Genomic DNA, 22616 nt, shown 5'->3' on the forward strand with positions numbered 1-22616 from the left:
GCGCTACCCAGAAATTGCAAACAATATAAATTCATCTGCAATAAATGTCGAGTATGGCAATCGCATTGTTTACGCCTGATTTTACGTCCTCTATCTCACTTTATCATCTTTACTTTCAGTTGAGATATGAGCCGATAAAAAATCCCTGAAATGTTGTGTGCAAAATTGCCAAAAATTATTGTCATGGACGAAGTTTCAATACATTTTTCTTACCTGATAGCTTTTCCCACCTTCCCTTCATTGTGTCACGTGGTTACATATATACATAAAAGTTACGATATGTGCTGTTAGGGCGAAGATGTCTTGAATAAATATAATTTATAGTTTATTGCCGAAATAAATTCGTCTTTAAGTGAGCGTTGTGGCGATCGAAAAGAAATCTTACCTACATATTCGCAAACAAAGGGTGCGTACGGCATTTTGACGACCTCAGTGCCCTGTGAAGCACACAATACAAGACGGTACTTAATGAGTGAAGATTAACGCAAATCAGATAGATCGAATAAAAGCCTGAAGAAAAGATTTGCATTAAATATAAAGTTCACCGAAAAGAAGCGAATCTGCCTCATTAGAAAAATAAATATGCAGGTGAGTCTAAATTTGCGCTATATGATTTACAGCAGTAATCTTGTTTTGTGGTAGCTAATATAGTGGTAACAGAATATCGAAAAAGGGGAGAATTCTGAACACTGTGGTTCAAGGTCAATGATGGTTTCAATTGTTTTCAGTTCAGCGTCAAAAATGTTATTTGTTATTAACAATTTATGATTCAAAGCGTACCCAAATTATAGGAATATTGTATTAGATTTATTGTTGTAACAAACCGCAATGACGACATTTGTATGTCTTGTCACCGACATGATAAACAAAAATGAATAAGCAAAAATTTGTCACGGTGACAAACCTTATTCAGTTGTGAAATATGTAAAAGTGATCGAAATGGCGATGCAAAAATATTCTACTGATATATTCAGTATTTTCTACTTCAATATAGATTTGAGACTTTGATGTGTAATTATGGCTATAATTTTATTATCACATAAAATCTGCAGAAGAATTGTTTGGCTATAGTGTTTTATTTTATGCCCAGATCATATTTTGATACCAAACTGCAGGCGATTCCATCACGTTGGACACTAATTAGTCCTATGAATTTTTGTGTTGAATCGTTGTTGTTTTTAATGTTGGTATTCTTGTTAATGTTACTGTTGCTAGAAAAAATTGATTTACTAGCAATTTATGGCGCAAGCAATATAAAGTAATTTGTTAGAAGCCTATTACTTTATTTTATTTTTTTTAATTTCTGAAGGACCCAATATTTCACCCAAAATTTGGGTGAAAGAGAACACTTTTGTTCCGTATTTTTGACCGCTTTTTTTTTTTCGCAATTCGAATATATTCATTAGTCAAAATTTTGAAAAAAAAGCATTTGTTGTATTCCGACATTTGTTAGTTGAACGTTTGTACATCGAAACCTTATATAATATATATGATTAAACAACAATAACTCGTTATTTAGATTAATTACTGACTTTGGGTTGTTTAATCATTTGTGTAAATCAAATCTTGAAATGTATATCTAATTCCACGCTGGGTTAGGATAAAACGTTCTGAATGTGGCGAACGAATTCTAAAAATTTAAGCTTACGCTTGAATTTTGAAAATATATTTGAATGTCACACAAGAATTTAAAATACCCATATCTTTTAAAATCTTCATTTACGGGAGACTGTTGCAGTCAAAGCGGTAATATTCGCGCTAACACTCGAAGGGGTACCTTCTGCGAGTTCATTGCGACGAAAATGGTTATCCCGAATGATTTTGACCATGTACGAATCTTTTAACGTACATTTTCTTCTTCGATTTGCTTTCGCAGAATGGTGATGACAACTCTTCGGATGAGTTAGAGGATGAAGCTAGAGACGCAGTTTGGTCATTGAAATCTAAAGGAATCACAAGGACGAGATCAATGAGTCCGAATCAGTTTTCTAGGTAAGATTCTGCTTCTATTAGAGATTTCTGTTGGATCCTTAATTTATTTCCTCATTGCTATACCAAAGCGTCAGTACGCGTGCTTAAAATAACAATAAAAATTGAATAAAACGTGAAAATGTAACATATGAGATAAAAGTCTGTTATACACTTGACAAAAAACGGTTCTATTAAGTAAACGTAAATGTCAGTGATTGGCAATAGTATTTAATGGTGAGGATTAATTTTTTTAGTCGCAGACGAAGAATGTTACTGGAAAAGAAAAGAAAAAAATCTTCTCTTGCTGAAGAAAATGAAGAAGATGATGATGTTGCTGTGAGATTCATTGAATTTACACCATTGTTTGATCAGCCTGATACATTTTTCGTGATTACTTTCATTTTCAAACGGTTCTATGCCATGATTCTAGTTATGTTTTAAAAATAATTTCCGAAATTCCAGACAAAATTACTGTCTCACATAAGTGCACAGACTGAATGCGGTGGAGAAAGATGATAGTCTAGAATAAGTTTGACGTCAGGTTTCAAATATCCAACAAGCTGATATGCGTTATTTTTCAGGATAATGGCCCGCGTCATTTGGAGGATTTACCACAACTAGAGTTAGAAGGTGCCCCGGCAGGATGGCACGCATCCCGTGCGGGCCGGTCTCGTGAACAAGCTCCTCCAGTGGCAGCAATGAATAAAGGAAGGCGAAGTAGTGCCTTCCCAATTTCAGGCATGACATCATTAGACGTTAGAAGACCTTCTGTAGGTGGGCAAAGGAGGGCGAGCCAGATGACATTTGACGAATGGGTACACCTGAAGAAGTTTCAAGAGATGCAAGAAGCTGCCAACACCGCTCGGCGTAACTCGAAAGACGTAATAAAAAACCACAAGACAAACATGAAACATAATATTAGTTACGAGGAATGGAGTAAACAGACTGAGGTAAGTTATTTTTTCCAAGCAAGCAAACAGTGGAAAATTTTCTACAGATTCCGAGATATTGATCGTTTTTAGCGGCATCACACATATAACATGTATTCAGAGTATCTTTGTTATTTTGAGTCCTGTCAATAGTATTATGACGTCATATTTAAGCCAAATTGTGAACAATTTCTATTAATAGCTATAATAATGACGTCAAGAGAGGATGCTAAGGAATAAAATTAGAGAGCAACCTAAACTTTACCAATTTGTACCAAGTTATAAAAAATATCCGAAAATAGAGGAAAACTTCATTTGGAATTCACTTTAAATTGATTTTACTAAAAAGAAGCAACGACTTCAGGATACGATTTTGTACTGTTTTTGTTTCGCATTCGAACAAAAGAAACTTGCTTCATGTCAAAGTACAATAATTTGCTGACAACGCATTCGTTGAAACAAAACCAGAGTTATTACATAAAGATCGCTTTGTAGACGTGCTAAAGCGTGATATTTAACGAGTTTTTCTTCGTGGGAGAGGAAGATTGTGTACATTGCCGTAAAATTTAAATCGGTTCGTGTATTGTTGGAAGTTCACAATTAGCGTTCACTTTGGCGCTGGTGGTTTTGGGAGAGTTTTCATCCGCATATATCTCCTTATTAATGCAGGGCCGGGCATGAATCATCAATGAGAGATGTTAATTACCTATCCCTGACTCCCTATGGTTACGCTTATCACAGATATCATTAGTCAGAACTTAGCAATGTGACTGACTATTAATCCTTACACGATATAACGAGTTGTTTTTCGCCCTTTTTCATCAATTCTCAGCATATCGATTCTTTTACTTTTCAGTTTTATATGTACTTTTTTACAAGTTTTTCGCGTCTATTGCCCCGTGTAAGAGCTTTGTAATTTTATTTTATTACAATATAAACCAAACACCCACGTATTGTTTTGATTGTTCAATATTATGTAAACTCAAGCAGTAATAAAAATCATAGGGCTCGTTGAACCATCAATCAACTTAAAATTTAACCTACAAGGCAGGATGCGCGTTGTATAGTTACAAATATTTGTCTTTCCAACCCGTTGTCTGACCAGAATCAGGCTTTCTGCCAAAAACATGTATAATTATGACTGTAATATGTTGACATGGGGGAAGCAAAATCGGTTTTGACCAAATAATAGTTTTCCAATTATTTCAAAATAATAAAAAACGAAACCATCAGTACGGTTAAATAAATATTATGCTTGGTTGTGCTGATTGCGTCCCTTGATTGTGATGAAACAATTCGCATTTCAGTATATCACATATGGTGGGTGTCAAGGAGGCTCGGTCGCTTGTTTGTACATAAATTGACAAACACGTAACAATTTAGCTTGATTTAGATGTAACTCTGTCTTCCAAATAATATTGGTCAAACGACACTGGATTGTCGAAAATCTTCGTATTCATCCAATGCCCAAGTATATGGAGCAGCACAGAAAAATCTAAAATGAATACGGAAAATGTTAATAAAGCAACAATAGATAAAAAGGACATTGAAATTGTCACTTTTTAAACATTGAGTGATGACTAACGAGCCGCCATCCAATACACATATTTAGGATGACTAGTACTTTTTGTTGGTCGCAATACCATTAAAAAAAATTGATATACTGTGGTGTTATGGATCTCTTTTGTCAGTCTACTGTAAAACAATATATTCCACCGCAACTTAGACACTTTGCGTCAGATTGGTCGTTTTTCATTTACTTATTCAACTTATTTGTACGCATGATGTCTGTGCTGCGTATACAGAGCCTCGTTCAGAACGGATAGAAAGAATATCTTACAAAATATAAATTAAAAATTCTGCGTCATTGAATTCACATAATTAACTGAACAAATTTTATGTTTTATATATAATTTACAACTACCTTTCATTGTCAGGAACGTAAAAAACGCGATCTCGAAGAACATGAGAAGCTTAGAATGCAATTTCTAGAAGAAAGAGAGGCTGCTGAGAAAGCAAAATATAAAAAGAAAATGAGTTTTGATCAATGGAAAAAGATCAAAGAGGCTGCGAAGGATGGAAAACTGAAGCAAGAAAATGGAGAACATACTCTTGAAGGTGGAACAGAGGAAGAACGTAAAAAGAAATCCGAAGAAGCTCATAGGAAATGGATGATTAAAAAAGAACTTGAAGAAATTAAAAGGGACCGTGATATGCTACTTAGAATGCAGAATGCTAATTTAACCATAAATGCACCAAATGTTCCCACAGGATCTTCGGGAAATCGACGCACAAGTTGGATTGACGCAAATGCTGCATTAAAAGTTGCAGCAAACAGAGGATAGTCATATTACAATCCCTCTAATCCCTATTCAGTGTTAATAGAGTTTTCTCATTTTACATTTTTATTTTAGAGAGTAGTCTGACAATAGCGCAATATGCACTGAAGACCAACCCCTAAAAGCCTAATATTTGTGAAGCTACCGTATCGTATATACTGCATAAAAAATTTATGTTCTCATTAACAAATTTTAAAGCAGGCAGTGCAACATTTTTTTTCGGTGAGTCATAACCAACTTCAGACATCTAGCTGAGTCACACACAAAAATTTCACGTACACAACGAATTCAAAAAATTATCACAATGTAAGATTTATTGTAGCGACAAGAGTAAAAAACCTTCCTAGACATAAACTGCTGTCGGATTAAAATTTTAGGTTTGATGGTACAAAAGCTGAGTGTTGACAAGGGCCATATTAAATAGACTTGTGGGCCGGGTTGTCGCCCGTGGACCGCCTGTTGCACACCCCTTTTTCGAAATATGAAGGCGTGAAAATTGCATGCAAATTACAGGGTTTCTTGACGCGACTTTTAATATACTTATATGAAAAATGGTATTATTGATTAAAAATGTTGTATGAAATCTTAGTTTTAGATTTTCTATTTTTTGTCGCAGTTTAACATTGTTATTGTTATAGTAGAAATATAAAATAAATTTAAATTTTACAGTGATTTGGTCCTTTTTATTTGTGGTCATTGGACTCCAGAAAGTGATATAATAAGCTAAAGCTGTCCTGAAATTTCAGGAATGTTAAGAATAAATATCACACGTATTTCATGCCAAAATTGTTTCTTATAAGAGAGCTACTGAAAATATTTGAATGGTACTTCAGCGTACACCTAAAATAAATAGCGCATACCTGAAAAGGCCCAGACTTCAAACCTCACCAGTGGAAAATAGGCAGTAAAAGGCCAGTTTCGAAAACGTTTGATTCAATTAAAGTAATTTCCGATGGTATATATATTGTCACCTTATAAACAATTCGAATTCAATTAATTTCCCGGCCTGTAGTCGGTGATGCATATGTAGAAAATGATTAACATTCATCAATGAAGATTTTTTTTTCAAATTGGAGATGAGGTGAAGGACTGGAACTTGCTGTCCAACCATTTAAACTTTACAATTCAAAATATAAAGTATGTACAGTAGAAATTACTGCAAAAAAAAGTAAGTATTGAATATGATTGTAGATATAACATTTATGACAAAGGTATCTGATTCCAATTTTTTAGAACGTCGTCATTTTTTAACTTTGATGATTTTTTCAGTGCGGTGTAAATCTGTCATTGACCGAAAATTGACCCCTTGTATCGCTCGACACGCCCAGTTATAATGATTAGGCGTTTCTTCGTCAAAAGTGCCAAGGCCAACTCTTAAATCATTGAGTGGTTTGTTATAATTTGACGGCCTCTTCAAGACTTTCATTAAAAAAGCAAAATTGTGAAATTTCTACGAGAGAAGCACTTTTGACTCATCACAAAAACGCACAACGATATCTTGGAATAGAAATAAAAAATTATTTGAAGAAAATTCAACTTATAGATTGCTCGTCTGTAACTTACGGGAGTGAACTCTCACAGACGAATATTTGGCCACTATAAGACTGCTAGTTGTGAGATTAAAATTTGATTTATAGATAAAATTAAATTCTATTTACAATATTTTCGACAGTGCTGCCAAATAATTGTAATAATTTTCTCATACATTCCGGCGAGATCAAAGGAAAGAATTTAAATGAAAACAACGATATATTCGGCAATTTAAACAACGATCGTACTGGTTTATACTGTCAAAATCAAATAAATATTCCTAACGTTATTCCTTTTGTTATTCATATATTATTTCTTACTAGAGCATGCCTATTTACACACGGAGGGCGCAATATTGGCACGTGTGTCTCGCATGGTCAGTGTAAACAAACCATAAATATCAGAGCAAAATATTACTTTTGTGCCTGTCGTGAAAATACTTTTATGACCCTACTGTTTTTGCATACTTCATTGCATATTGATACGTGACTCACGTTGACTAATGGAACTTTGCTACTTGTTCATAAAATAAATATTATTTGTAATGAAACTATTTTTAAAATTAATAATGAATAATAAGTAAAACTATTTTGTTTATCGGAAATATATATTTGTTGAATAACTCATTTAAGAAACTTCATTGGTGTATTTTGAAATTGCTTCCGTATTTATTATTGGGCAGCGTGTGTACTACACAGTATTCCAAAACCATTTTGTTTTCCTTCACGGGACTGGCTAAATTTGTAAATGCATATTCTACAAACACTGCCAATTAATAATATGGAAACAATTTGAAAATACACCTATGGAGTAACTTAAAAAGGTTTACCAATAAATGTTACTCAATTAATATTGCATAGTCTTGGGCGACAGGATAAAATGGCTCGTCATTTACGATTTGTACCCGTTCAACTCGAACCGTGCTTCAAAGTATTTATGAAACATGTACAGTGTGCTGAGTTTTGTAAAGTAAACAGATAAGTCATCTGTTTAGAGTGAGAAATACGATCATACAAGGGTTATTGAAGTTACATACTATATACATTTTCAAGTATCCTTCATAGTGGATAATTTTATTAGACTAATCTAAGTATATTAATCGTATTATATTTGTTGCGATATATTTATATATGAACTTGGTATCACCAATCTTATTATTTTCGACTCATCTGTGACTATACAGCCTTAGTGGGTTATAGTTCGTCCAAAAATTTAATTATTTTCAAATTTCAGAAAATAACAAGCACTTTCATTTCCTTTAAGTTTTAATATTAGCGAAATGAGTAAATCTCATAAAGAGTGACTATTTATAGATCGAGTGTTATATGCTTATTCGAAGCAGTTTTCGTCTAGGCTTTATTTGCTAAAACACAGCCAATGACGCAGTATTTGCGTTCTCCGACTATAAGTGATATTACGCCATGTGATTTAAATGAATTTTATAGCAATTAATAAATTGCGTTTTACATATTGTTCACTTGGAACGTCTGCTATTTTTTTTATTTGGAGCGAGAACTCTACCAGACAAAACTTGTAAAAGTAAATGCATTTATTATGTGATCAAGGAATGCCGTGAACATTTATGGAACGAACAAGTTTAAGTTATGTTTCGATCAGATAGCAGTAAAAAAGGAAATTTTCAATGTCTGAAGCAGCTGAAGGTATTATTGAATCGTACTCTACTTGAATTCGTATAAAAATTTCAAAGTTGACTGATAGAACAATTCAAATTTATTTCGAAATTAAAATACGGATGAGATATCTCAAGTCATGTCTTTGGTGGACGTTTTTTTAATTCTTTCATATTTATAAAGTAAAACGGAGTGACTGCAAAATGCCAGAAAATTCAATTGTTTTAGTAGGTTTTAAATGTTGTGGGGACGCCGACAATTGCCCCTAAAGTTTAGTCAAACATGTTTTACGACAGGATCGAAGACACAACCTCAAAAGTAATATTTACCGACCGCAAAATATGATAAAATATGTGTGTTGCGTCGTAACGATTCCCGTGGATGACACATGTTTGCTATCCTTGTGGTTTAATTGTGTACATCGTTCCACGTAAAACCTTTTTCGTGATTGCTCGGGTATTCTGTTTAAAAGGAAGCAAACATCTGTTCACAAATCCATATAGCTATAATTGCCAGTGCTTCTAGAGCTTTTTTAAAAAATGGCTGAGAACCCAAAAAACGATGTTGGAATGTTACGAAGAAGAAGAAGATCAGAACCCGCAGTTCTCATGCAGCATAATTTAAATCGTTTAAAATTTCACCGTTCATCAATTAATTATCCATCTAAAATTCAAGAAGAAGATGAAGTATCTAAAAACGCAGTACAAACATCATACATCAATCTTCAAAATGGAAAACGAGTAGAATATTCTGGTGATGTGAAATATACACCTCCACGTACAAGACGACTTTCACTAGATTCACGTTTCAGTGAACCTGGCAAGAAGAAGCTGACGTTTGAACAATGGTGTAAAATGGTGCACGAAAGATCAAAACGTGAAAAAATGAAACAGGAATCGGATGTAAGTAATGCAATGGTGAAATATTCAAAACATAGTTTGTTATTTTCTTCGTCTTAAAAACATTAAACTTTTTTGATAAAGATCAACACTCTTCATTTTTCCTAGTATTCCGATTATTCATATCACACATGCTGATTTAGTTTACTCGGACAGTAAATTGCTCCTAATCTACTTGCGACCCTTCATTTATTTCTATACTGCATAAAATTATTCACCTTTTTAATTTAATTAACGATAGAACTTGAAACAACCGGAGAGTTATATTTCATTTTATATTAATATTGACGGAAAATGGAACTTCACATTTTCCATATTTATCAACTTCATTATTCATTCTCTAGTGAAATTTTTTTTGATGCTTATAGGAACAGAGAAAGTTTCTTGAGTTAACAACGAGAAGAAATAGTATTACTTTTGAAGAGTGGAATAAAAATGTTGAAATGCGGAAAAAGATCGAAGAATTGAAAATCGCGGAAAAAGAGAAGGAAGATTTAGAAACCAAAGAAGCAGAAAGATTGAACAACATGAAACGAAGAATTTCTTTTACCGAATGGTTAGGACAAAAAACGGAAAGACAGTCGGTGAGTTTTTTGTTCAACTATTCGAGTCATATCAAAATCGCGCTTAAAAATGATAACGTACAGGATATCAAGTACTAATCTTTGTTTAAATATTTGAATACAAATAAACTTAATCGTGTATATTTTTCTGAATCCCTATTTATTATGCAATATCAGTAATCAGGAATCAAATATTAGGTTGTCCGTCCAGTATGAATGTTTCCACCGAGTCAATGAAAAAATATTAGATGATTTCATATTATGTGGTCATGAAAAGCATTTAAAAATATTATATATTCTGAAATTCGGAACTAAAACTAAATTTTGAGCTTCTGTTGTAACTTTGTAAGGTTATCCAGACTAAAATTATGTGAAAATGATATTCTATGCTATTCAAGAGTCCAAATGCACAATAACACAAATGTTTTTCCGTAACGTTCGTCCGACCAAAATCGATTATTTTTATTAGGATTTTTTTTTGTTTTGGAGGGGCGAGCATTTATAGCTAAAATTAAAAGACAATTTATATTTTAGTTGGCACATCATTATAACATATTGCATGGGAATTTCTTCTTATAACAGATAAATTATGACAACGCCAATAAAGAATCAACGTCGGAGATAAGAGTGCGTCGATCCGGCCTTGACAGCATAAATATTTTTGATGGTTCTAACATTACTCGTCAAATGCGTCGAAATTCAGAAACACCTTTACCAGTATCAGTATCCGTCGATGAGAAAGAAATCAACAAATTGCAAAAATCGAATGATGCCTTCCAGAAATGGATGGTTAAAAAGGAACTTGAGGCTATTAAAAAAGAACGTGAAGAATTACTAAAATCTCGTCAACTTTTTTCAGAATATTTGAAGCAAAATTCTTCAGTCTGCTTTCCTTCACTGGTATAAGAATGTGCTTATTTGGGATCATAGTTGTCAAACATTACTGTTTCAAGTGAATTTTGTTTTGTTCCATTTCGAATGTCAATGTAACGTGCAATTTGTCGTGAATCCCAAGTTATGTTGGAATGTAGATAGTTAATTTTCATCACCTTCACCTCCAAAACTTTTAAATTATATAGTCTATAAAAATCGCGACCTCTCAATATAAAAAAATGAGTGAAACTTATGAAATATTTAATGATTTTTTTGCTTTAGGTTTGAATCAGATCAATGTGTAATGGAAATATTTATACTGACAAATCATTCACGCATTCGTCTGTAATAACATTTCAGAAAAGTAGTTCAGACATCGTTTTCCAAAAAAATTTTATTACACAAAGTATTGTAGTTACAAACTATAAAAGTTTAATACATAAACAATGAAGAATGTTTTTAAAGGTATATAAAAGATTCGTTATCAATAATGCATAAATGAAGATTTTTTTTCAATAATATTGAGAGTAAGATATGTTATCTTATATCTCGCCCTTATACCCAGTGTATGTGAGTATGTTATCTCATGTATCTCAAATGTTTAATGCTCAAAAGTCTCAAATGGTTTGAAACAAATTCAGTTGGTTGGAGAGACGAAATTTTGGTTGGAATATAGCAATTGGTTTGAATTGTTGAGAGGCTCTTTCCGATTGTGAACTTCATTATACGATGATGATGATGATCTAAAACAATTTAACAAATCATTTTTAATTTTTTAAATTCTAAGTGACCTGAATATTGTCTTCGAATCGCTACTAATAATATATATGTATCGCAATCGAATATTTGCAGTTGCCGTTCATGCTACAATTCTCATCTTGATTTTCTTCAATTATACTGTTTAAAAATCCCAACCATATAGTGCATCTGTGGTCATTTTGCGCTTTCCAGTGATCCTTATTTCAATAGCTTAATAAGTTGATTGTTCTATTTTTGACTAAATGTTTATTTTGTTACTATTTTTTCATTTGTAACCCTTGTGAAGTTGATGTATGCAAAACAAAATTGTTTGATCGTCTTAAAGATTTGGTTCATAAAAAATTAGGTTTAAATTTAAAATTGTTATGTAGAGTATTATATAGAATATATCGCTTATCCAAAAAAAATTTCTTCTCAAACTTACACAAGAAATGTTGGTTCAATATCAGGACAGATTCCTCCATCGACAGAAAAATAACCTGGAGGAAGGTTTGAATCTCCGTGAGGAATTGCACATAATTCAGCGCCTTGTCCAGTTATATTAAAACTAGTATCACTAAGGCTAATCCAGCTTGACGCAGTTTTGTCTGGACTTGCGGTTTCGCTTGATGTTGCAGATGTATCATGAGCAGACATATCGCCTTCCTAAATGTTAATAAATAAATTTTGAATATTGGTAAATCCTGACTTTCATACAAACAATGCAGTGCGTACCAGCACGACATGACCTTAGCGTGGTAGAAGCTTGGTGAAAAGATCTGCGGATGCGAACAAACATGACGGAATAATATTCTTATTCAGAATAAAACAGTGAGATTTTGAAATAGTAATGACTTTGAAAATTTAAAATACGTTCGATATAAGACTGAAAAAGTGATATCCCACTAGCGATCACAATAATCTTCAAGACCGGTCAATTAGTTGGATTTTACAAAACGATCCATGGGTCACTCCTTGTCCAACAATAGACAACAGTTACAATTACAAACAATTCAACCAGCAATGTATGTTTGTTTTAACTCAGTTGAGATTGAAATATCTGTTTGATTTTATTTATCTGTTGGTTTTATATGTATATATTTGAAATCAGAAATGAGGTAATAATAAATCGTTTTATTCTCCCAATGATAATTGTTGACATGAGGTCTGAATGAAAAAAACAACAACTTTACTTCACGATTTCTCGCTCTCAATGTTCTCTGTGGGGTGCTGCAAAGTACTTTAATAAGTCTTTCAGTTTGTCGCTCTTCTCGTAGTTGTTTAACAACTTTGTTTCCTAGGACATGTCTCTGATGACAGAAATAAATTATATTCAAGTTATTATAAAATGGAATTAAATATAGTATGCCTATATTGTGATGTAATATTTAAATCGAAGTGTAATTGAATAAGTTTGTTTGATATGTACACGAAGATCCAATAAATAACAGCAGTGCCCGTAGCCTACGAGCCTCACACTGTGTCTGAGCATCGAGTTTGCCAAATCAGAACGGAGGACCATCGCCCTTGACGGAATGAAATAGATGTTTTCATAAAAAAAAAAAATAAAGCGGCCAATTTGGATGAAATGTCAGATATCATGGGATTCATAGGAAATTTAGTAACAAATGAAAGTAATAGCCTTCTAGCGACAACAACAGTATATAACCACTGAAAATTGGTCTAGTAGTTGAAGAGAAAGCGATTTTTCGACAACGACAACAAGTAATAGAATTTCAACACAACAACAAATTTTTGACAAAACTTAGGTCCACTTCGTGACAGCAGCTTTTCATAATACTGCTTTTTGTTGGCGAATGATAGTATAATTTTTATGAAATACCAACTTCACTTTTCGACATCTAGTATATATTTTAACATACGATTTAAAGGTTAATCAGAAAGAATTCCCTTTAACTGAAATAGTAGCGTTGTGGTATCAAATTTACAAGGTTATAGTATAAATTTCAGATTGTAGAAATCCGGTATAGTTATATTTTATGTTTTTTATGTAAATCGTTCTCATTGAATTTATCCCATTGCACACAATGAAGCGTAACACATTGAGCCAACGAAACAATGATGAAAAAATTAACTATTTAACTATAGATACCTGTAATAATTGCCATTTGTTTGAGCATTTCCCTCCTACTTTACAATTGAAAGTGTCGGTTGAAGGTGGAACGGCTGAACTTCCAAAATCGTTGTCTAGTATAGATTTTCTACTCCGCATTGCCCTCCAGCGGCAATTTAGTATGTTCTTTCTTGGTGTAATACCGCTCGATTGCTGTCTTTTATTCTCCGATTTTTCTTCTTTAGTCCTTCCACCTAAATAAATAAACATAACTAGTTAAGTATAAGTAGGTATAAGTATAAGTTCTAGATCACATATTTATTTTACAGCAAAACGATAACAGTACATGTCACGTGCCCTTAAATATGAACTTGCTTTGACACATTTAGGTATTAGAAGCTAGTATAATATGAGACCAAAGAATGATGAATTGTTGTTATAAAAATAATACCTTTTTAAAAATCTATTTATGTAAATTTCTTTGAATAGAATTGTTATTATTTTTAAATATTTATGAGGATATTTATCAGGGTATAAGCTTATAGTCTATCTTTAGAGAAAATTGTTAGATTTTCGATATATATTTGATAGCATAGGCTAGGCCAACGACTTAATATCATTTATAAATATTTGATTTGTTACGACGCTTGTAAGTAACCTTTTCCGGTATACAAAATGTTCAATTGCTGTCGAGCCCATCGGTTACAATGCTGTCCTGTTCTTACGAAGATTCTTTCACCTATTTCATTGATGATGCCAGGTTGGCAATAAAATGTTCTATGTTTCACAAGTAGTGTTGGTACAATCAAATCATTGTTAGCTAATTAAAAATGTAGTAGAATTGATATGTTTTACCTTTCTTGTCTCCGCAGGATTTTTTCTTTGAATTAACATTTTCATATCGACTCTTTTTGTCAGAGTTTAATGAAAGTTCTTTAATGAGATCATTAAAAGCGTTTACGTCATCTTCGCTCAGTCCATCCTCTGCTTTATAAAATCAGTTTATTCATTTTTAAACTTTATTGAATTCAGTTTCCAATTTTATATTTTAAAGATATGTAGCTATGTATTTAAAAAATATTTAATAATACCAATATGTTCGTTTTATACTACAAAGCAGTACATATCACATGATTCTGGGAGAAAACAACTTATAGATTCTGCGAATTAATGTGAAAAGAGTCAAAGGTTTGTATTATTAATCAATAATTAAATAATCAAATTGAACAACGAGAGCGAAGTGTACAGTTTGGATATACTGCCACTACAACATCCTGTCCGGGGTGACTGCCCCTATGGCCCTCTCCTAGACTTGCCCCTGTCTAAACTAATTGCTTCGGAAGTTTTATTTCTGAATACACTTACCTTGGGGTAGTTCATCTGTAGACCAAGCCATATTCTCTAGTTCTTCGATAAAAATGTCATCTAACTCCGGAGATTTAGAACTATTTTTTTCTGGAGGAAGTAGAAGTTTTACCAAACTCTCTGTGAGTTGAACAATATCAGTAATAGGCTTCTCTTTTACTTTTCTTCGCACGTACTTTCTTTTCACTCTCGTCAATCCAGGTATTTCTTTGGCGGTGGATACTCTTGCTTTGCCAGGCTTTCTTCCGCGTTTTTTGCCTGTTTTCGTTATTGGTATGGCAGAGTTCAAATTATCTAACATAATGTCCGAAGGTTGCTGTCAATAAAATGTTAAAAATTGTGAATTATTGTCGCACAAATGATAAAAAAAAAATCAGTGTAAGTTTTAATAACCTGATATTCTTTTGTAGTAGTTTTGTCAATGGATCTCTTCGTATTGTATTTTACCCGCGATACTCCTCGACCTGTATGAAAAGGAAGCATGAAGCTCACAAGCGATTCATAATTATATATATATACTAACAATCAATATAATATATTATAATATAAACTTACTGACGATAACTTAGTGATACAATAAAGTGAATTTTTTTTAGTTGATCTTCCCCAGAATCAAATTAAAAATCTGAATATGTTCATAGGTGGTTATTGTGTTATGCTAACGATGTGTTTTTTAAATATTGCTGAGAACAAATTGGGACAAATAACGTAAGTTCGCTTGATTAAATGTTACTTATATATTCTGCTCCACCTTGTAATTAGAATTTAAAATAAATTTCCGTTGACATAATATTTGAAGTCAAACATAAATATAATTTGATATTTCAATGTCTATACTCTTTGTAGGGATCAAATTAGAAGAATGAAAATACAAGTTGACGTTAAATTAATTTTCTAATCAAAAGAAGTTACGCTTACGTTCAATTTTGCTCTAAAATAAAATGAAAAAAAAATACGGTTAATCAATTACTCTAATTTGCACAATTTTTTTTTTAACTTTAATATTTTTATTTGAATAAGATATAAAAACTTGAATTCCCAAAATAAAAAAATATAAACGGAGAATCATTTTTAGAGGTTCAGTAAATGGTTAATAAAATCCAATTTTGAAGTATTAAGTCTGCGATGTCATTCAATTGTGAACACGTTAAAAAAACATTAATCCGATCCTTATTGTCGTTGTTATTTACTCACTTTTTGTACGACCGCCTCGACGTTTTACGTTTGTAGTTCGTACTGGAGAAGGATATGCAATATGAGTATAATATCTGTAGGGTGTCTGATATGAGGAGAAGTAAGCGTTTGCCGGTATTTTATCATCCAATTGTCCTTGATAAAACAACCTGTTTCCACCTTCATTTTCCCCGTATAATCCACCATTTATCAGAGCGTATGGATACGGCTGAGGATAAGCCATATCGGGCATGGGTGGCACCGGACAAACAGTTTGTAAGTTTGGTCCAGATAAACTATCGAAATCCAAAGGAACCTGCGGTTTCACGCGTTGTTCATCGCTGTCTGTCATCTTTTCTCCCTGATGCAACGAAGGTAATTGTGAAATGAATTTTATGTATTTGTGCTTTTTTGTTTATAGCAACTAAAAATATGGATTGTTTCGTCATAATCATTCAATTATGATGTAATAATTGATTTATGAAAAGAAAGTTAATAGTGTTTTTCGAAGTAATCTCTCGTGATATGTAGCGGACCCAATTTAACCACAAAGTTCCCTCCCTCACACCAAGTTACAAAAGCTTACAGTTATCTTGGTGTGTGCGAGTGATCGTAATTCGCAATAAAATCCTCAGAATTTTTTTTAATTTTGAACAAATTTACGTTGACTTATATGATAAAAATACAGCAATTGAAGTAATTTTCAATTAATTGTATTCGTTAGATTGGAGTTTTTATTATATGTCTCCTGTTTTAAAGGTTGTACACATACGGCGAATCAACCATGTTGATGTCATTCATTTTTATTTCCTATCCGTTAGATGATACACGAGAGGCAATTCATGTTTGATGATTAAACAAGATTATATTTTGCCGTCGTTCTTAAACCTTCTTATTTGATAACTTTCAAATTGTAACTTGTAGTTACACTTATTTGTTTAAAATGAATTGGGTTGAGTTTACTACTGCATTTATTCACTTTTGAATTTCATGCAATGAATAATTGAATTTTAAAGTGAGATTGAGATAACATACATGTAACAAGCGGGGCAAAATAGACTGAAAATGGTTTAAATCCACGATTACATAAGCTATTTTGAGAAAATTTATAGGCCAAAGTAAAAATGAGTCGTCAATTAATGATATGACGTTAGAATCGATTTAATTTTATAAGATCGGCATTTGTAGTGTATATGGGCTTAATACAATATCTGGGTATTAATGTGATTGTGAAATATTTGGCTTCCAAAATTTTCCACACTCTACAGAGGTGGTTTTCGACCCGAATTCCGCAGCACTCTGAAGGTTCATCCGTTACAGTTCAGGTGTACCGTAAGTTTACATCTTAATATCAAAATTTTTTACGGGTTTATTGTTTAAAAATATTCAAATAACTATTAGGTTTGCAAATATTATTACACTTTTACATTTTTCGTATCATTTTGTTTGGCCAGTTTTAGGTTTGATTGTATACATATATATTTATAGTTTATACAATATCTTTACAGCCTTGTAAAAATTTGTAAAATACCGTATTGCAAACTATTGTATTGTGGTTCCCCAAGCCTCTGAAATATTCCATTAAAGTACCACTCTACCAAAAAGGTTGAAAATCCCCCGTCTATTGATTACATTTACCATCGTTTCTCAAACTTTTCGTCGCAGAACACCTACGCTTTTTACCTCGCCCGGCGGAACACCAAAAAATAGGAAGGTAAAATGGATAATGAAAGAATTGTGTAACGGATTTACCTTGTGCGTCAACTTGCACAACCAGCTCACCACGATATCTTTTGAGGTTTTCAGTTCAAGCCAACAATCCATTGAAAAGGATGGACAGTGGGTGTGTTCCGGGGAACACAGTTTAAGAAACGCAGGATTAGAGCATTGTCACAATTAGACTTTTTCTCAGCAAAAGTAAACACCAACATCGAGTGGTTATTGCTGTAAATTATTTTATAATTGACCGGGTCATAAATGAGCGAAACATTGACATTAATTTTTTAAAATGAATTCACGAACGAACGAACAAAATTGATTAATGATCTGTATTATATACGTATTCATAGATATAATATTTTCCAGTCCGATATTTTTATTCTGAATACCCCACGTGATCTAACATTGGTATAAGTTTTAATCTTTATTTATCATAGGCCAACGTGCTTGTCAATGTTAAAGTACATTCCGTATTCGAATATTTCGTTATATACAATAGCAAATTAGAAATGATGTTATTTTTAAATTTGGAACTAATTAAATTGTATTTTTCTACTTCGTCCGATAACGTTAGATTTCATCAGAAGCGGTGTATTTGGATTCTTACTTAGATTTTGGAATGTTGTGGCTATCGTGAAAGGGCTTTACCCCTTCGGTAACTTCTTAAATTTCGAAATATTTCGTGGGCGTGATTCTGTAATGTTTGCGAAGACCAATCAAATGGCCTTCACCAATAATATCCGCAAACATATATAATCATATAAAAATTTCATGATATATTTGTGATCCGTAACTAATAGACCTTACAGATTTTAAAATATTATATTGTACTTTAGCACAGCGAAGAAGAAAATGAACTTTGTGTATCTCACGTGGCGGTAAGAATGGTTACATCTTCGCCACCGTGGAAACACTTTATTAACTCACGCTTGAGTTACGCTCTCGTTCTCTCGTTTGTCACGGGGAATAACCTTTACGGAAAAGCTGTATTTATTTATTCGTCAAATTATCGCTGCTTCAAAATCAATATATCTATTCTACATTGCTAACCAAATAGTGCGATTCGACTGAAAACCCCACTTTAGATTATGTATTATCCGCTAAACTAAATATATAAACGACAAGACAGAATGTTCATCAAAGCTGTTAAACGAGATATTGTACGTAGAACGGTATCAGACTACAAGTTTATAATATCGAGATTACTACTCATATTTTTGAAGAAAAAAAGTTTATCAAACCGCTATGGCAAGCTTGAAGCTTTACATCAAGGTAATCTAAGGAAATAATATAAGACCATAAGAAACATGAATTACGTGCATTATAGTAATTGACGGTTTCATACGGGAATGATCGTATTCTAAAGAATTACTTTTTGTAAACTTACTATATTTGTGACCGATATTCATCCGTAGGCTTAATATGACGACGAAACAATATGCTTATAACAGACTTTAGTAAATGACCAGATGATATATTATGTAAATTTTCGTATAATATGGTTGTATTGATAGATGATATATTTTTGTGTCCCATCATATTTTTAAGTAATGAGTATATGTAGGTTTAAATATAAAAGTCTAACGAGGTTTTTGTTTTTTTAGATTGTTGCATTATGCTCTGTCTGTCTTATCAGCGTATCTTCATTTGACCCTGAGTAAGTGTTTAGTGATGTTCGCCAATTTTTTGTAATATATTTATCGGCGTTTTGAGATAGATTGGATTATTAAACTAATATCTAGTATTAATGTATTATTTAAATGTCATACATTGTATAATTTAGGGTAGAATTAATTCTGACTAGTGCGGTGCTAAAGGATTTAAAAAAAAAATTATTTATTTTGTTAAAAAATAACCTTCATACAGAATTTTAGAATGGTGTATTTGCTTATTTATTCGTATAAATATTACTCTTTAACAAAATCGTATGACTCATTAACAAAAATTATCTTTTCTTACAGCTCAGACTTTATAAGAACTCACAACTGCAAAGTCAATAAAACAGAAACAGTAGATGATGGATTTGCTTCTTATTACTTGCATGGGTGAGTATCGAGTACATATTTTCAACTTTACGAGAGAGTATAAAAAATGAGTCTGAATTTCCTACGTGCTTTGAATCATTTATCTGCTTTATTACAAAGCTATAGTGATATTCTTATTTCTGCCGAGTAATACCACTCGGCCAATTAATATAATTTTAGGTGGACACAGATACCACATGTTGTCGCAAAGAGCAATACATACTTATATTTTGCTTGGAGAATAAAATAGCTAATTTATACTTCCCTCCAGTTGTGAAACCTTACACAATTTTACAATTCATCCATTCACGGTATTCGTATTTTCAGGATTGATTGTCTAAACTTGAAGCCAAGTTCTTTCCCAAGCGCCATATGTTCATCCACAAGATGTCGCGAACCTATAAATGGAACACCTTTGTCTGGCAAAAGATACGAACCAAAAGAAGTATTGTTTAAACTACACTTTGACAGTCGTCTAAATGGCAAATTTACAAAATCACTAACAGTTGCATGCAGGTATGTTTTTTTATCATATTTTATTGCAATATTTAAATTACAATGGCCCTTTTCAACATAATTAGTATAAATTTGAAATCTCTAAAATACTAAAAATGCTGACTAACATAAGAAATTGCTGTAATATTTAACCTCTCAATAAAACAAAAGTTGGGCAGCTATATATTGGTAAACACAAGACTGAAAAGTAAACCATTATTTTTTTCGACAAAGATCGTTCTGAATATGATTTCGTTTATTTTTTCTATTTTCAGTCAACTAATCAAAGTTAATTTAGATTTCAAAAGGGTATGTTATATTAAAGGTGTATGATAATTCCTCTTCGCCTTGTTAATTAGAAATAGATCATACAATACCTTTTATGGCATTATAAATAATGAAATTTTAAACTAGAAAAGTGATCCAACATTTAAGATTTTACTTTAGATGTGTCAAAGTCGAAAAATTGACTAAACGGCGAAAAGGAAGACGGGGCCGAAAAGGAGGAAAAGGCAAAGACAAGAAATCTCGTCGAGGAAAAAAAGCGAGAAAAGCTCACACAGACTCATAATGCTTCATTGCCGAACTGTTCAGACGTGATTGAAATTGAAAATGTTTTGTTACCTATTATTTATATATTAGTAATCTATTTTTTCATGATTTCGTTTAAAAGGTAAAAATATTTGAAGCTGACTTTTGTTTTCATTATATTCATACATATTTATGAAATGCAATATTATTTTGGGGAATCCAAGTTTGCTTCAGTGTTAAATCGTATAAAATATTTTCAAAAGTAATTATATTTATTATATTTTAATGTATTTATTTATCTATTCTATTTATTATTTCCACTGAAAATTGTTATTTCTTTTAAATATTTTTATAATGTTAATCGACCAAATTTATAGTTTTCTATTAATTATTATTTCAACTAGTTTTATTGAAGTCATGGTGCAAAAATTTACATATTTATATATATTTGCTATTTTGGTGCTTCTAATTATTTTAAATAAATTACTTTCTGCATAACATGAGCATCTATGATATAGGTGTAGATATGAAAAAGTTGAGTGGATAAGTTTATAACCGTTTTTTGAGGGATTTTGCTTTTGAGTGAAGTGTGAGCGCGAGTGGAACATTTACCCACATCGGTAAGACCGATTACATCATCGTCACCACGATAATACTTATTATCTCATGCTTGAGCTGCGCTTTCTTTATATTGTTCTCTCACCTGTCACGGAGAATAACCTCATGCTTATTACAGACTTTAGTGCAGGAGTCGAAAACCTTTTGTCGCTCGCGTGCCAAAATTAAGGGGTGCGAGTCATTGGCGGGCCTCCCATATTTTTAGAAAGTTGAAAACCGAACGGATGATACGTTTTATAAAAAAAATCAAGCAGTGATACATCTCTCGGATCGAATATTGATTTATTTCCTCATTGCATCTCAAAAAAGTCCCTTTGAATATTTTCGGCGCCATTGAACCCTTTGGACTTAGCATCAACTTTTCTGCGTTTAGTTGCCATTAATTAAACGAGTTCAATAAACGAGTAATTGTGAATTTTAATATAATATAGGGTACACGTGTCTCACAATAAATTCTGTTGCGTAACATTCTGTATGTCAAAACAGCTGTTTTGCTACTATAAGTGAAGTGTCGCGGGCCGGGTTATATTACTCCGCGGGCCGGATCCGGCGTAGGGCCGTAGGATGCCGACCCCTGCTTTATTGAATGTCCATATGATATAAGATGTAAACTTAGATGGTAGTAAATATTTTGTATGATATGGTTGTAATGATACGTGATATATTTTCGTGTCCCATCATATTTTAGGTAATAAGTAAATGTGAGTGCTAATATAAAACTTTAACATTTTTGTTTTTAGACTGTCGCATTATGTTGCATCTGTATTATCAGCGTATCTTCATTTGATCCTGAGTAAGAGTTGAGTAATTTCACAGTTATCTTGACGTGTTCTAGTTATCGTAATTTGCAATGAATTAACCAGAGGTTCTTTAAATGTGCGTTTCATTGTCGCACTTTATTAGATTACTTTTTTTATTTTATATTTTAAACAGATTCACAGTGATTTGTATCATAATATTACAGCATCTGGAGTAATTTTTTATAAATGATATTCGTTTGATTGCTATTTTATTGTAGTATGTTTTTATGTGACTCCTGTTTTAAACAAAAGGTTGTACGTATACGACGAATCTTACATGCTAATGTCTTTCGTATTTATGTTCTATCCGCTAGGGAGTACACGAGAGGCAATTTATAATTGTT

At 32.4% G+C, this 22616-nt stretch overlaps 3 protein-coding genes across 4 annotated transcripts; 2 read left to right on the forward strand and 1 right to left on the reverse strand.

The window, feature by feature from the left end:
- The first annotated feature begins 315 nt into the window (after positions 1-315).
- LOC120338095 (uncharacterized) lies at positions 316-5348 on the forward strand. The gene is made up of 5 exons (XM_039406031.2): positions 316-588; positions 1877-1992; positions 2226-2307; positions 2553-2921; positions 4838-5348. Exons 1-5 carry the CDS (start codon positions 583-585, stop codon positions 5243-5245), a joined length of 981 nt encoding a protein of 326 aa, XP_039261965.2. The 5' UTR covers positions 316-582; the 3' UTR covers positions 5246-5348.
- Positions 5349-8917: 3569 nt separating this feature from the next.
- On the forward strand, positions 8918-11016 carry LOC120337775 (uncharacterized). Its single transcript, XM_039405659.2, has 3 exons — positions 8918-9302; positions 9668-9883; positions 10445-11016. The coding sequence occupies exons 1-3, from the start codon at positions 8940-8942 to the stop codon at positions 10766-10768; spliced, it is 903 nt and encodes a 300-aa protein (XP_039261593.2). The 5' UTR covers positions 8918-8939; the 3' UTR covers positions 10769-11016.
- A 196-nt stretch (positions 11017-11212) lies between these two features.
- On the reverse strand, positions 11213-16479 carry LOC120337773 (uncharacterized). Of its 2 annotated transcripts, none has more exons than XM_039405656.2 (8): positions 16107-16479; positions 15306-15376; positions 14913-15228; positions 14403-14531; positions 13587-13801; positions 12667-12783; positions 11919-12139; positions 11213-11478 (listed from the first exon to the last, which is right to left on the reverse strand). In XM_039405656.2, exons 1-8 carry the CDS (start codon positions 16435-16437, stop codon positions 11373-11375), a joined length of 1506 nt encoding a protein of 501 aa, XP_039261590.2. In that variant the 5' UTR covers positions 16438-16479; the 3' UTR covers positions 11213-11372. The 2 variants fall into 2 exon arrangements, with proteins under 2 accessions (XP_039261590.2, XP_077973379.1); XM_078117253.1 differs by having other exon boundaries at positions 14403-14534.
- Between the last annotated feature and the right edge of the window lie 6137 nt (positions 16480-22616).

This window comes from Styela clava, chromosome 10, assembly GCF_964204865.1.
Source record: "Styela clava chromosome 10, kaStyClav1.hap1.2, whole genome shotgun sequence".
Classification (NCBI taxonomy): domain Eukaryota; kingdom Metazoa; phylum Chordata; class Ascidiacea; order Stolidobranchia; family Styelidae; genus Styela; species Styela clava.